This window comes from Ursus arctos, unplaced genomic scaffold (assembly GCF_023065955.2).
Source record: "Ursus arctos isolate Adak ecotype North America unplaced genomic scaffold, UrsArc2.0 scaffold_6, whole genome shotgun sequence".
NCBI classification, from domain to species: domain Eukaryota; kingdom Metazoa; phylum Chordata; class Mammalia; order Carnivora; family Ursidae; genus Ursus; species Ursus arctos.
This window is the reverse complement of record NW_026623078.1, coordinates 26193327-26208653: the sequence shown is the minus strand read 5'-3', so window position 1 is coordinate 26208653 and position 15327 is coordinate 26193327. Positions and strand designations below refer to the sequence as shown.

Sequence of the window (15327 nt, the reverse complement as noted above, 5' to 3'; positions counted from 1 at the left end):
CTTTTTGGGATTAATGAAGTATTTGGACTAATTTATGCCATCACACTTTGCATCTGCTATTTGTCATTTTTTTCTTTACATTTTTCTTTTTTTGTTGTTGTTTTAGCTTGGTTTTTCAAGTTTTAAAACCCCACAATATAATTAGAGGGTGCTGGCTGGTTTGATGGTAGCTATTTGTGTCCATGTATATATTGAACCTACTGACCGGAGAGCCTGTACCTCAATTTCATTCCACATTCATTCCTTCAAATTTCAGCCTTCTTTCTCCATTCTCACATTTTACATCCGAATTTAACTTACAGATAAGAAAAGCAGCCTAGAGAAATAAGGTCCAAAATCGAACAACACCATGGAGACAATTCTGAAAATACAACCCTCTGATTCATTGGACTTTTCGTTCCGCTGGTTCTCAATCTTTAAAATAATCAAGGTTCACCTGAGGGTGTATTAAAAGTGCAGAATTCAGAGTCCCATCAGAGATTCTGATCCAATAGGTCTGAATGAAGCCCAGGAATATGAACATCAAACAGTAGATTCAAATATCTGTGATAGGAGTTAGTGACTTCACACTATAATCTAAGAGATTAAAAACAAACATACTCCTAGCATGACTTTTTTAAAATTTTGATTTATACTTTTAAACAAAAGCAGAATAAAGAAAAAACCTATTTAATTAAAGCTTCTGCTTATCTTATTTATAATAAAAGTTTTTAAAGCTTCCCATTTAATGATTCAAAACATCTTTTCCTAAAAATTGTCTCTTTTAACTTATTTGAGTTGTCTTATTTTAAAATGATGCAATAAGAAATATGCACTACTACAAAGATCCTCACATTTGGAAGCTTTCTGCCATGATAATTTTGTCTCAGGAGAAATGAAAAAATTCTACAAAATTACCTAGGTATAATTTATAGAAAGCTGACTCAAGAAACAGGTGTTACTGTTGGAATGATGAATCTTGTCCTTTTCCTCACTCATAAATTTCTAATATATGAGCCTCTAGACTCTAAATCAGATGTTGGGCTCACATATATTTATGTCATTAATTTTCTTTCACTGAGAAAATCAAGAGGTAGATGATCTCTACATAACTTGCCAGCTGTTTCACACACCACATGCATTGAGTACAAGTTTAGTGGAGATGTTAGTGCCTTCGTGGCTCCATCTTACACTTGTCCCAGCACCTGAATGTTGGATGCTGTTCTTGAGAAGAATTTGCATCTCTGTGCTATGAGCTTGGCTACAATGCTAGCTAGCATTCCATTTCCAGATGGTTCTTATTACTACCTAATTATTTTTAAACCCTGATTTTATTTCAAACAATTTACCATTGTCAAGGGTCACCTCCAAGTACAACACTGCTGAAATCAAATATTTTTGGTTCTAGGTCTCTGGTTAGAAGAGTTGACGAATGGCCTTTCTTAGAGTGATTGATAGACCATATGGCAAATGCCATGACTAAACTATAAATCCAATATTAAAATTTTAAAAACAGTAAATAATTTTTATGGCAATTATTCAGTCACAATTATTATTTATTTTATATGTTTAAATTTCCAACTGTCTTGATAAGTGAATTAGAAAGAATCAAAGAAATATATTCATTCATTCGTTATTCTGATATTTATTGAGGTCTTATTGTGTTTGTCAATATATAAACAGATTCTTTCAAAAACTTTGCATCCTAGTGGAAGAGGAGATTATTGCAATTTATCAAAATCTTGTGAAAGTATATGCAGAAAGGCAATATGATTAGACAACAAGGGTTAAAGAAAGTTTTGGGGATTTTTTTTTTAATCTCCTTTGCATTTTTAAGCTATTTTTTAGACTGAATACTAATTGGAGGCATTGGATTTAAGGGATAAAATAAGTCTAAATTTGCACATGGATTAAATACACTATTTTGACCGATTATGTTCTTGCTTTTAAGTTATAGTTCATTATAAGTTATAGCATACTCATAAAATTAACATACTGTGCGTCCCACTGGACTTACTCACTCTGGGCACCTATGCGTTGATTCTGATAGAGCAAAATTGTATATATATTGCATTTATTCAAAACACATACACATTACCTTGAAGGGTTTCTTTAAAACACAAAATTTATAAAGGATTCAAAAGAATTTGGTGAAAACGACTAAATCCGAAGTGTAGAATAGTGTTTATGTATATTTAAATGTGTGGAGAGTAGGGAGCGGGTATAAGTGTGTTTGCATTTGTTTTCATAAAAGCTTTGGGCTACTATTAATTCTTTCTTACTTGGAGGATTCTCTCCTTTGTAGTCCATGCTGCTCTTTTCCTAGACCATTTTACTCAGGATCGCTTGCATTGAAGATCTTCAAAATGTTCTCTTTATTTTTGTAATTGCTTAAAGTACAGCCTACTTTCTGAGCCTTTATCAGCTGTTGTCTGAGGAAGGTGTTGTTTCCCTCAAAGCGAATCTATCAAATGTCACCATATTATTCTCTGTTTCTGAATGTGCCAGCCAAGTGACACTTCTTGGCACATGCCTCCTCTTACCTGAGCACTCTGTCTTACGTGCCTCTCCTGTCTATGCTCCCTCTGACACGTAAGCCTACAGTTATGGAAATGGAATAAGAATATTTTTAAATGCCTTTTAATCCCGAAGAGTAATTTCCTGGATCCCCCTGGGTAAGGAATCATAATGTTTGTATAACATAGTAGGTATTCCTGGTAGCTATGGCTTAGGGGAATTTTTAAGTAATCACTTCACACCAATTATCATGAGAGCTACATTATCATTTACAATTTTTATTTCTCTCTGCAGGCTACCATTGATTAAAAACAGTAAATTTTGATATGTTATTTTTTTAATGATGCTATTTCTATATAGTCCAGACTCCAACCTGTCATCTGGATTGCTGAGCCCATATATCTGACAATGTCAGTAAACCCCTAGAAAGCACGCACTGTGTCATGCTAAGGTAGAGTAATCCATCCTTTGTTAAGATTATAATCTAGAGATTTAGATCAAGAGCTATATGTTCTATTTGTCTTAAATTCTATAATATTAATTTGTTTTGTGAGCTTACAAGAGTTTCTATGTACATGCACTCATTCATTTAACCAACAATGATAATTTCACATATAATAAATTATGAGAGGAACTTCACATATTTTAAAATTGTTTAATAATCACAAATTATCACTGATCTAATTCCACAATATTTATAAAAGATTCACATTCCAAATGGACTTTCTGTGCTGGTCTTCAGAAAGAATAATTCCTTCTTTTGAGGTGTTACCTATCCCTCTTTGCAAGGTCAGGTTGCAGCTTCTGCACCACAATGAAAACATCACTGAATCAAGACTTAACCTGAAGGAGAGCATATCTTTCCATGGTCTCCCTAAACAAGCCTGAATTTTTTGCAGGCGTTTAATTTTAGGAAAGGGAGATACCTTCGTTGTGGATTTCCTTTGGCTAAGAGCAATTTGTCAGTAAACAGCAATGTCTACTCACGTTTATCTTGTTCTGCTTCTACTCCTTCACTTTCTGTGTCACTTGGCAAGATCCACGGCTGATGAACTACTTGCAATTGCTTTAAAGATTCATCCTGCCCAAGAAAAAGTTCATTCTGGATTAAACTCTAGATGGATATCATGAATACCAACATGGGTGAATACTTTTGCTTTATGAACTACATGTCCAAAAAAAAAAAACAAAGAAGAAGAAGAAGAATTTCTTCACAACGGAGAAGAGTTCTAAGTTTAAATTCATTTTCATGTCAGTCATGCCATAAATTCTGAACTCATTTTTTTATATTCCCCTTTTAATAAAATTTAATATCTTAGTAAGAGGAAATATCTAGACTCTGTTCCTTCCTGAATTAATATTTTTATGGAAATCTTGGCAAGTTATGCTTAGAAATACAACAATGAAATATTCAGTATAAAATTGCACAAAATGTGCCTATTTGCCATCAAAGTTTTCAAACTCCTTTTAATTAGAATAAAGATTTGTAGGATTTAGAGAACATTCTCAACTTTACCTTTCAGTACTACTTACTTCACTGCCTTCTTCTTCTTCTCACTTCCTTATTTTTTAAAGATACTTCTCATACTTCCTTCTTGCTCTGTGCTTTCTGTCATTTCCCTAAAGCAGACCCTCATCTTCTCCCACCCTGACTGCAATCGTAGCCATCTATGATGTTTTCTAGGGTCAAGTTGCTTCGTAATTCTCCCCACCAGTTTCCTGCCAGTGTGGGCTTTTGAAGACGCCATATAATGTACTCATAACCTTTTCATAATCTTCCATTGGCTTCATAATTCTTAGGATAAAATCTAAACTCAAGGCCCCTTATGATCTATATGTGTCTACCCCATTATACCACCACTTCCATCTCCATCCCACCTCAACTAACACTTCCACTCCAGCTACAGTTACCTGATAGCTCCTCAGGTTGGTCATTCTGTCCGATCTGCCAATATGTTTTCGCATGTTATACTTCCTGCCTACATTCATTAATCTGTCTCAAACATTAACACTTCTCCCAAGGCTTAGATGTTATCTCTACTGAAAGCCTTCTTCAGGGAAGACAGAACTACTCCTCTATTCCTTTATGTGCCTATTGTACCAACGTAATAATTACTGCATAGTAATTGCTCTTTCATATTCTCCTACTTCAAAAATAATGTGGAAAGTCCCTAAAGACATGGATAACTTCTGTTACCTCTAAATTTCAAATTTATTGAGCCATGATGTAAGAAAATCTTTTCAAATATATTTTGAAATGTTCAAACAAAATCAGTATGACCTGTCAATTTACTCTTTTGACTTCTCAAATTCACATCATCTTCCCCCTCTTTCAATAATCTTTTTCTCCAGCTTGAGGTATTTTGTTTATTTTGTTCAAACAAATACTGACAAGATAAAAATAAGGGCCCACAACTCCTGATTTCTAAGAAAGATGATATCACCAAGTATTGAATGTCCACTTTGCTTAAAATGATTCCTGTATGAGAGAAACATCCTATTTGCTATCTCTTGATTGTGGCAGTTACCTCTGATGTTTAGTCCCAATCTAGAGTCTCAAAAAGTTACAGTTTTTCAGGAGTTTGGGAGGGAAATAGGGGGTTGAATAGGTGAATCAGAGGGGATATTTTAGGGAAGTGAAACAATTCTGATATTATAATGGTAAATACAAAACACTAACATTTGTCAAAACCTATAGAACTTCACACAACAGCATAAAACTTAGTGTAAGCAAACAAAAAAAATCAATTAGAAGGTTGGGGGATCCCAAGATGGAAGGCAAAATACTAAAAAAGAAAGTAGATACATTACAGATGTATGAAATGAAACTGAAGGTTACATGTGGGGAATAAGGTTCTAACCTAAGTAACTGAAAATGAGTGGAGTCTGTAAAACCAAAAGCAAAAAGAACTATGCACAAATACTGTACACTAATTGATAAAGGTTTTCCCTATGTATATACATGTTAACAATTCTGAAACTACTATACATATATTCTGGAATTGAACAAAGAAATAAATGGATGACAGAAGCTGGGAGCCACATATTTCACTGGTGAAGCTGGAGTTAATAGAAAGCAAAGCTAGACTGATACAGGTATAATGTGTTACAATTGGAGACATCAGTAGGAACTCATGTTTAGCTTACTATATATACAGAAGGCTACACAGAGAAATATTTATGGATATTTATACATACATGGGTTACTATATACAGATATATCTCTCTGCTCTGGTAGCTGAGAGGGTTTAGAAGCAATGACATCCCAATAGCAACGAACACAACTATCACCCAGATCTTGATTCCTAATACCATTCTCCAATGAAAGAGCCAGAACTCTTGAAGAAATGACTGATTCTAGGACTGAGGCAGGAAAGATACAAGATAAGCCTGAAGCATCTTGGAGTGCCAGAAAGCAAGAAAGTGTTCACATATGCATGTACACACACACACACGCATACACACGCACGCAAACTCTCACACACACACATAATGAGGGATATATCAAAGGGTTAAAGGAACCAACTGAAAAAATCTATCAATGGCTGAAGCTAGCACAATTTATACAACAAAATAAATAAGGTAGCACTGGGTTACTATGAAATATGAAATAAATATCTGTGAGTCCATTCTGATAAAAATAAATGATTAACTAAATAAATTAATAGGTAAGAACAGTTAAATATGCCATGCAAAAGGATTTCAAATAATTTGTATAGATACTCTGCTCTTAAGGAGGTGGAGAATAATTTCCCAATCCTTAAGTGCGCACTGTGCATAGTGACTTTCTACCAGAGTGCAATATAGAAAGGGAGGGCAAAAAGAGTAACTTTGCCATGGAGAAATCTGACAAACACCACCAAAAGCCAAGTGATTAAGGTCAACATCAATAGCAATGATTCATGTTGGTCTCTTGGTAGGATATGATGAAAACGGAATCGGACCTCTATGGTTTTCTTCCTCAAAATATATCATCCCAGTCTAACCACAAGAAAAATATCACACAAATCTCATCTGAGGAACAATCAACAAAATATATGTCCAATATTCTTCAATGTATTGATAATGGTAACCATTATCAAACACAAGGGAAGTCTGAGAAATTGTCACAACCAAGAAAATACTAAAGATACAACTACGAAATGTAATACGATGACTTGAATGGGGTCTTGGGATAGAAAAAGGGCACTAGAAAAAACCTGAGGAAACATGAATAAAATATGGATTTAGTCACTAATAATGTATCAATATTGGTTTATTAATTGTGACAAATATACTAATATGAGGTCTTAATGATAATTAAAACTAGGTGAGAGGTCTATAGGAACTCTCTGCACTACCTTGCAAACAATTCCATAAACCTAAAACTGTTCTAAAATAAAAAGACTTACTTAAAAAGTTAAAATAATCAAAACAGTATTTTTAAGTGACTTGCAATTTTAAAATAAAAGCACATCTTTTTTTCTTAGCACCACCAACTCGAAAACAGTCTGTTAATAGGATTAAAACTTAAATTCCAGAGAATAGATCCTAAGAGTTCTCATCACAAGGAGAACATTTTTTTAAAATTGTATCTATATGAGATGATGGATGTTAACTAAACCTGTTGTGGTAATCATTTCATAATATATGTATATTGGACCATCTTAAACTTATACAGTGATGTATGTCAATTACATCTCAAAAAACTAGAAAAGATAAAAACAAAACCAGGGGCGCCTGGGTAGCGCAGTCGTTAAAGCGTCTGCCTTCGGCTCAGGGCGTGATCCCGGCGTTCCGGGATCGAGTCCCACATCGGGCTCCTCTGCTGGGAGCCTGCTTCTTCCTCTCTCACTCGCCTGCTGTGTTCCCTCTCTCGCTGGCTGTCTCTCTGTCACATAAATAAATAAAATCTTTAAAAAAAAACAAAACCAAAAACGTATATTGCTGTCATGGGAGAGATGGCCTTTGCAGTGAAAAGTCCTTGCCTCAAGGGTTCAGAGTCACAGTTGTTTTTACCAAGGTTAATTTAGGGCATGTCACTTCTCCTCTTGGGATGGAATGGAGTGGGCGAAGGTCCTGGATAATATGATCTCTAGTATTTCACGAGGGGCAAATTTCTAGGCCCAGATTCTTCAGACAGCCAGTAGAATGTGAGAGGTACTAGATGGGCTATTGTAGGGAAAGTTAGCAAAGAAAAAATAAAGAGAGTCATTCTTGGAATATACACTTACGTATAAATCAGTGTTTATTTTTAGAATTTAACTTATTTTTTTCTCAAATTTATCAATTATTGGATTTGGTCTTGCAGAGCCACGACCAAAGAAACAGCATAAACTCAAAAAAACAAAAAAAAAAACAAAAAAAAAAACAACTTAGATGTAAAACTCCATAGCAGTATAGAGGACAACAGAAATATAATTTCAAAATTTTTCATGTAACAGAGAAGAAAATCACCTTCCTACAATTTATCAAAAATAGAACACATGATCTCTGCTGTTTAAAAAAGAACTATGAAAAATAACCTTTTTGGTTTTGTAAGCTAAAATAGCCAAATCTTACTCATTTAAAACATGAAATTTTAAAGTAACCATGAAAAAATGTTTTTAATTTAAAAGGTACTTTGGTTATTTACCTTTTGGGCCCAAATATTAAAACCTGTTTTCATAAGGAAAGACATAGCTAATAAGTCATTTGTGTTACTTTTTCCCACAATAGTTCAGAACACTGAGCAATCCTACTGATCGGTTTCCAGTTTTAACGGCTTTACTCCTCAAGAGATAATAAGCATTCAGTTATTCTTTTGTTTATTGCAAATTACGTAAAGTACAAATAGAACATTAGCTCAATAAAACATGTAGTTTGAGAAGAACTTTAAAATGCTGAGTTGTTGGAATTGTAGAGATAGTACAAATATTACTGTTAATAGATCATTTAAATGCTTTACTCCGGTTTTCCCTTAAATACGATTAGTAACACAATGCACCTGTTTGCTTCATCAAATGCCATCAGGCAATACAAGGTATGTTCAACCTTGAGCCCATAAGACTTTTTGATGGGGTCAGGAAGCTGAAATCTTGAACATTTTTAAAAACAAGAGCTGACATGTTCATCTTTGTCAACTTATTGAAAATTTTTCTACAGGGATATTAAACTACGTCTGAGCATAGCACAAACTGTTTCATATGCCCAAGAGCAAGCTCTTGGGTTGCTTTTAGAAGAAATGCCATTCATCCTTTTTCTAAAACACTTTCACCATAAGTATGTAAACATCCAGGGACTAGGAGTGCTGAGAAATAGTAACATGCATCGCATGGAAAACAGTTGCTAGCCCTATATCAGCATATCATTTTATCTGCCAACAGAATAAGTGCTTTATAAACTTCAACAGTATTATTATTCCACATGGATAGCCTATTTTTGGATTCTCTAAATGCAATCAATCAGTGATTTATGTCATCTGTGGCCATGGAAGCTCAGTATGTTTAGAGAAAAAAAATGCTCCTCTGCTTAAACTTTCACCGTTGGATACTTCAATTTTGAGGCAACAGATATTCCTCTCCCTTTGGTTAAATATGAAATTAATGCACAAAACATCAGCTTCTATCTTTCAAAAAAGATTAATCACTTTCATTTTACTTCTATAACCATTGGATCCCTATAAAATAAAAATCCCTGAGGCATGTCGCATGTAAAGCAAAACAAAATTACTCTCCTCTCCAGATACATTTAATAGACTGCTTCTACTGACAAAGAATTAAGACTATACTTCCATTAAAATGAATTTCTCCATATATAACTTACACACAAATTAATACAGGCACACCTCATTTTATCATGCTTCACAGATGCTGAATTTTTTTTTTTTTTTTTTTTTTTACTCATTGAGGGTTTGTGGCAGCCCTGCCTTTAGCAAGCCTATCAGCACCATTTTCCCAACAGCCCTTGCTCAGGTTATGTCCCTGTGTCACATTTTGCTAATTTTCCCAATATTCCAAACTTTTTCATGATTATTCTATTTGTTATGGAGATCTGTGATCAGTGACTATGACTTACTGAAAGCTTAGATGATGGTTAGCATTTTTTAGCAATAAAGTGTTTCCAAATTAAAGTATATACGTTTTTTAGACATAATGTTATTGCACATTTAATAGACTATAGTAGATTATAAACATAATTTTTATATGCACTGTGAAACCAAAAAATTCCTTGGCTCACTTAATTGCAACATTTGCTTTATTGTAGTGGTCTGGAACCAAAGCCACAATATCACCAAGGTATGGCTGTAAAGTTTGAAAATATCTTTCTTTTTGTATTTGTTAATGAAATTCCTTGTATTATCAGACTGAAATCCATAATTTTTTAGTAAATTATACTTCTACAGCCCATTTCTTTTGGGAATTGTAAAAGGGCAATTAAGACATAAGAAGAGGGAAGTAATAAGTTTAGGAAGCTGTAAGTTTGAACTAATAGGATTTGGGAAAAGAAAAGAGAAACGGCAATAATTTAGTTAGAAATAAATGGTAGATTGTGAAAAATATTACAAAATAAATGCAAGGTGCTAAAATAAATTTATCTGACAAATTTGCTATATTATACTGTGCATGGGGATCACACTCCATTTTATGTCCTAATTCATTCCATTTGGTGACTTTTCTCTTCAAGAAAATTGTAGGACAAAATTGTAAGCCTTTGAAATGGATGAAAGATTATGGGTATAGACAATGAAAAACAATACATTTTTCTAGCATGTCCTTCTCATTACCTGATTGTGTGGAGGCTCTGGGTCTTTTCTTGACTTCAAGCTGTTTAATAACTACATAATTCATAGACATTGATAGTAGTGCAAATGATTCTAGTCCATACCTTGCATCCATTTGAATGTAATTGTTTATTACCCTATGGCTATTGGTCAGTTTTGCCAATTTTTGCCTCTCTTTATAACTTCATTTCAGCATTCCTTATTTAAAGGAGGGTTTAAATTCTCCCTTGAACTGGTTGTAATACTTTACTGGTTCCCTTACGAGTGAGTTAAATAAATCTTTGATATGTGTTCATTTTATATCTGTTTAAGAGCCATGGTTATAACTTTTTAAAAATGTAACTCTTTTAACAATATGTATTAGTTCTTAAGGAATGTCAAAGACAAAATAGGGTTTTCTTGACAAAATTCCTTGTTCCCTTGTTTCTTAACTGAATAAAACCATATAATTCAATAGTAACATCAATTTTTCTAAAAGTAAATCCCTGTGCATGATAAAAAGTTAATTATGTCTTATTTATTATAGGATGATGTCATGCACTTTCCACAGAAGTAGAGTTGGGAGGAACTTCACGACAGTAGTGATCACACAAATAGTACAACACAGGAGAAACAAGACGGGCCAAAACTGGCATGAGAAGTGATTTTAAGATATTCTGTTGCATAAAAACGATCCCTTTTCCAGTTCAGGTGGTACAGCTGGCAAAGCCAACCTCTACAGATCTGGAAAAGGCGTGCCCGCTTAACATGCTTCTCTTTCTGTCTGACACCTTTACAGATTGCGAAGCTGCCTCTTGACACCTGGAGTTAGTTCACGCTTCCATGTATGTTGCCTCCGGCCTTCACCAGCTAACTTCCTGAACTGTGGGGAACCGCTCTAAACTGCTCTTCAGAAAGTTTCAAAAAAATCATTAACTTGAGTCTTCAGTACTTCATAGCTTCTCAACCATTTAAATTGACAATACTTTTCTGATAAATTCATATGTAAATTAATAAATTTCTCATGATTAGGGGATTTTTAGCCAGTATAGTGTGCTGCTTTCCAATTATCCACCTGGAAAATGTGATATTTTAAATGGATTAGCTTCTCTATAAAAATGTGTGACAATCAAGCTTTGGAGGTACTTGATTTTGGTAAGTTCCTCTAAATTATACGGATTTTTTGAATAAATGTTTACATTATTTTGAAACTGAAATCTCTGCAATATGAAATTATTATGCCTACCTGAATTATGAAGTGTCTTTCAAGTGAAGAGCACATACTTTCTTTAAAAGAAATTAACCGTAAGAATGATTTTGAAGATTAGGAAAAGTAGACTATTGTAAAATATCTCATTTTTTATATGGTCAAAAATACAAATCTTACTCTAGGGGCACCTGGGTGGCTCAGTCGGTTAAGCATCTGCCTTCAGCTCAGGTCATGATCTCAGGGTTCTGGGATCAAGCCCCATATCGGACTCCCTCCTCAGTAGGGAATCTTCTTCTCCCTCTGCCCTTCACCCTGCTCACGCTCTCTTTCGCTCTCTCAGATAAACAAATAAAATCTCAAAAAAGATACAAATCCTATTCTGGAAAAATAATACATTAAAAACCAGAAAATATAGAATGGAAATTCCATTTTAACTTTTGTAGAGGAGACCCTATTGTCTCTAGTTTCGATTTAGGTCTAAACAATATTGTCTAACGTCATGTGGTTATAATTCTGTTTAATTATAAGACTAAATTAAAAAAAAAAAAACCAGACTTTGATCTGCAAAGAGTTGCCCAAACTTTAACAAGAAATGTTAAATATATTAAAAATGTAAACACTATGGTTTATTTGAGTTTTAGTGTATACTAAATAAAAACAAATGTTTGCTAGCACAGTTTTAACTTCAATGCTTCTAACATGTATAAATATTGTTCCTTACTGCTTGCTGATTCAACTAACATGCAGAAAGAGAGCAAAAGTGAAATAAGAGCACAAGTGGGAAAAAAAAAAACAACTATCATTTTATGGCTCACATTCTCAATATGTTCTCAATGGAGAAGAATTTGAGTATATATTTCCTAAAGGCCAAATGGATTAATGTCCACAAAAAAGAAACCAACTAGTAATGAGTTAATAGTTCTCCACTTAAGGTCATATTTCTAGTTTTATTGTAAAGAATGATCATTTGTTGGTTTAAAAAAGAGCTAAAGTCTTAATATCAACCAATATTAGATAAAAACCCTATGTGATACTGAACCCCCCCAAAATGCTTATGGGCAGTTCGCACATACTTGTAATTCTAAACTGGAAGTCAGTGATGAATCTCATAAGCTAGAGAGATTTTATACCCCTAATCAACAAAAATTTTGTTCTTGAGAGTAAATTAATAAATAAAACTCAGAAATTTATTAATAGAATTTTCCTCTTTACCTGTATTATAAAAAATTGGGGGTTTTCCATAATGTATGTAGTTACTCTCTAGAAAGAACATTGAAAGAACACTTCAGGGCAGTGCTTCTCGAACTTTAGTGTGCCTTGAATCACAGAGGGATCTTGTTAGAGTCCAGATTTTTATTTTCTGGATCTGGTGTGATTTTACATTTTGTCCAAGCCCCCAGTTGTCTATGTTGCTCGTCAGAGGACCACATTCAGGAGCAATGCCCTGCCAGAACCTCCAATGAAAAGGCACAAATTCCCAACCCTGTTCTCACACTGAACATTCACAATTGTGTGAAACATGTATGTTTAGATTCCACATTCATAATAATGGAGAGAAGAAAGATCTGTTTCCTGGATAAGAGCTACAAAATTAAAATATGATTTATTTTAAAAGTTCCATCATCTTATATGCAGTCTATTTCTTGTGCTAGCATTTCAATTCTCCCCTTCCTCTAGCAGTGTTAGACCCATACAGGATGCATTACAACAGGTAACAGACGCCCTTCTTGTAGAGGTGCCCACCACCCCCAGTCCCACCACCGAAGCCAAGAGCTTCAGGGACCACAGAATCCTAAAGAGAAATGTTACTGGTATACACATTGAAAACAGTGTCTGCCTCTCTTTGGCAACATTAATTGTTTCAATGTATTCTACTCAATCTCTGCATCAAATTCATTAAACTGAAATTTAAAGTTGGTGCTCTAACCCTCCAATTTTTTTACACCATATATTTTGATTTTTCTAACCTGAACCCGGACAATCAACCTGGTCATTTCCTTTCGTTTTCTTTTCTCCATGTGCCTTTGGCAAAACTTCAACCACCTCCAAACAGGCAAACCAGTGAAATTAGAGCCTTAAAGGGGTGCTAGGCACTCTGATTTTCCTCTCCAAGTGGTATTTGGAGGCAAGGGTGAGTTTAAGTATGGATATGCTCTTTTGAATAAATTTTCAGTGGCACATTCAGTAGGCCACTCAAACTGAGTTTTGGATGGATGCATGCATGCAAGAATAAAATATTTAGAGAACCAGATTCTATCTTTCTGAGTAGCAATATTCAAACCAAATATTTGGTACTTCCATGACATCATCATCAAACTATTTCCCAGTTCCACTCACCTACAACAAATTCAGATATCTAATTTAGTGACCACTGTGGTTTGGCTTCAGATCAAGTCTTATGGATTCTATCCACGGATTTATCTGCAAGTTCCCAAATACCATTTGCAGACAGCCCAAAGACACATCCTGTGACACACAGCACCCTTGGATATCTCCAAAATAAATCCAGACGTCTAAACGGATTTCCAACAAAAATCTAGCATATATTTTATTTGTCAAGACAGCACTTTGCCTAATAGCCTGCACAAGTAATGTCCTTGATGAGCATTTATCACATGAATGAAAACCAATTTGGCACAGATTGTTCTTTCCATAACAGCAATGATCATGTCTTATTACTTTATGCACATGTTTTTCATTTATTAGGATAACAACAAATGTTTGTGAGTGAAAATATATGATAGCCCTAGGTTTGTGCAGTTTTGCCTTCAATTTCAGGATGACTGAATTGTTATAAAGTACCCCCCTATCAACGAGGACCAAAAAATATTTTGCTAACATATTATTTTTTATCTTGTTTTTGTGGGCATGACCAGTGAATAGGTATAGACTGGAAAACCTATAGCAGGATGGAGAAAGCCCAAGTGAATATTCGTCTTATATGACAGACTGATTTCAGACTATGTTACGAGGCTACCTTAAAACTCACTTCTTCCATGTAGTTTTTCAGTGACTGTCCTCCACTGGAGGCTTCTCCCTAGAGGCAAAGGGGAAAAGAAGTTGAAAAAGTCAGAGGAAGAAGAAAGAAGGGACGATGGAAGATGAATCATGGAGAGTAGTGCAACCTGGGAACAACACCAAATCCTTACTGTTCTCCCACCATCTCAGTTGATATTTATGGGACGATCAGTTTGGCTACTTTCTCCTCTAAAGGAAATAATTTTTTTTAAGGCAACAATATCTCTCTTAAGTGGATTTTAAGTCACATAAACAAACCACTTAGAATAGCTAACTAAATCTTAGGACAGAATACTAAAGGAGATGCATAAAATTTTCTGTTACTCGTTTTATAACTATGTTGTTAAAAGTTAGATTAAGAAAAAAGTCACTCATTCTGTATTCTATAAATCTGTATGAAGATCTAATACATGGACTTAAAAATATTTTGTGGGGAGAATATAGATAATTAACCTGTCCTTTCCTCAATGTTTATATGCAGCCTTTCTCACCTTGCTTGTATGTTATTAGTAAATTCTCCATTATTTGTGCTTTTCACTAGACCTTCACTGGGTGCTAGTAATCACTGAGATTTAAACCAAAGAAATTTAACATCGGATTAAACATATATCCCAAATTCTTCTAAACATTGGTGGTCAAAACTGTCAAACAACTCACTAGTTTGAATAAGTTATATTTTTATACTATCTGGCCAGAGACATTTGGAAATAAATTCTGAGATATCATGAAATGATAAATTCTAGGAGACCATGTGTGTTTAAAAGATAGCTAAATAAGTGTGAATAAAGCTTACATTTGTTTCTAATTTTTCAAAGACACTCTTTTTTTACATTTCAAAGGCTCTCCATACATTATCTCGTTTGATTAGTTTTTCACTGCAACT

At 34.3% G+C, this 15327-nt stretch overlaps 1 protein-coding gene across 1 annotated transcript in view; it reads right to left on the bottom strand.

Annotated features, from left to right (window-relative positions):
- Positions 1 to 3475: 3475 nt before the first annotated feature.
- The window catches only part of LOC130542959 (uncharacterized protein C8orf34-like), a 108992-nt gene continuing 97140 nt past the window's right edge, over positions 3476 to 15327 (bottom strand). The window contains exon 5 of the mRNA XM_057308163.1: positions 3476 to 3577. Coding sequence (XP_057164146.1) covers positions 3476 to 3577 — 102 coding nt within the window. The remainder of the gene's footprint in view (positions 3578 to 15327) is intronic.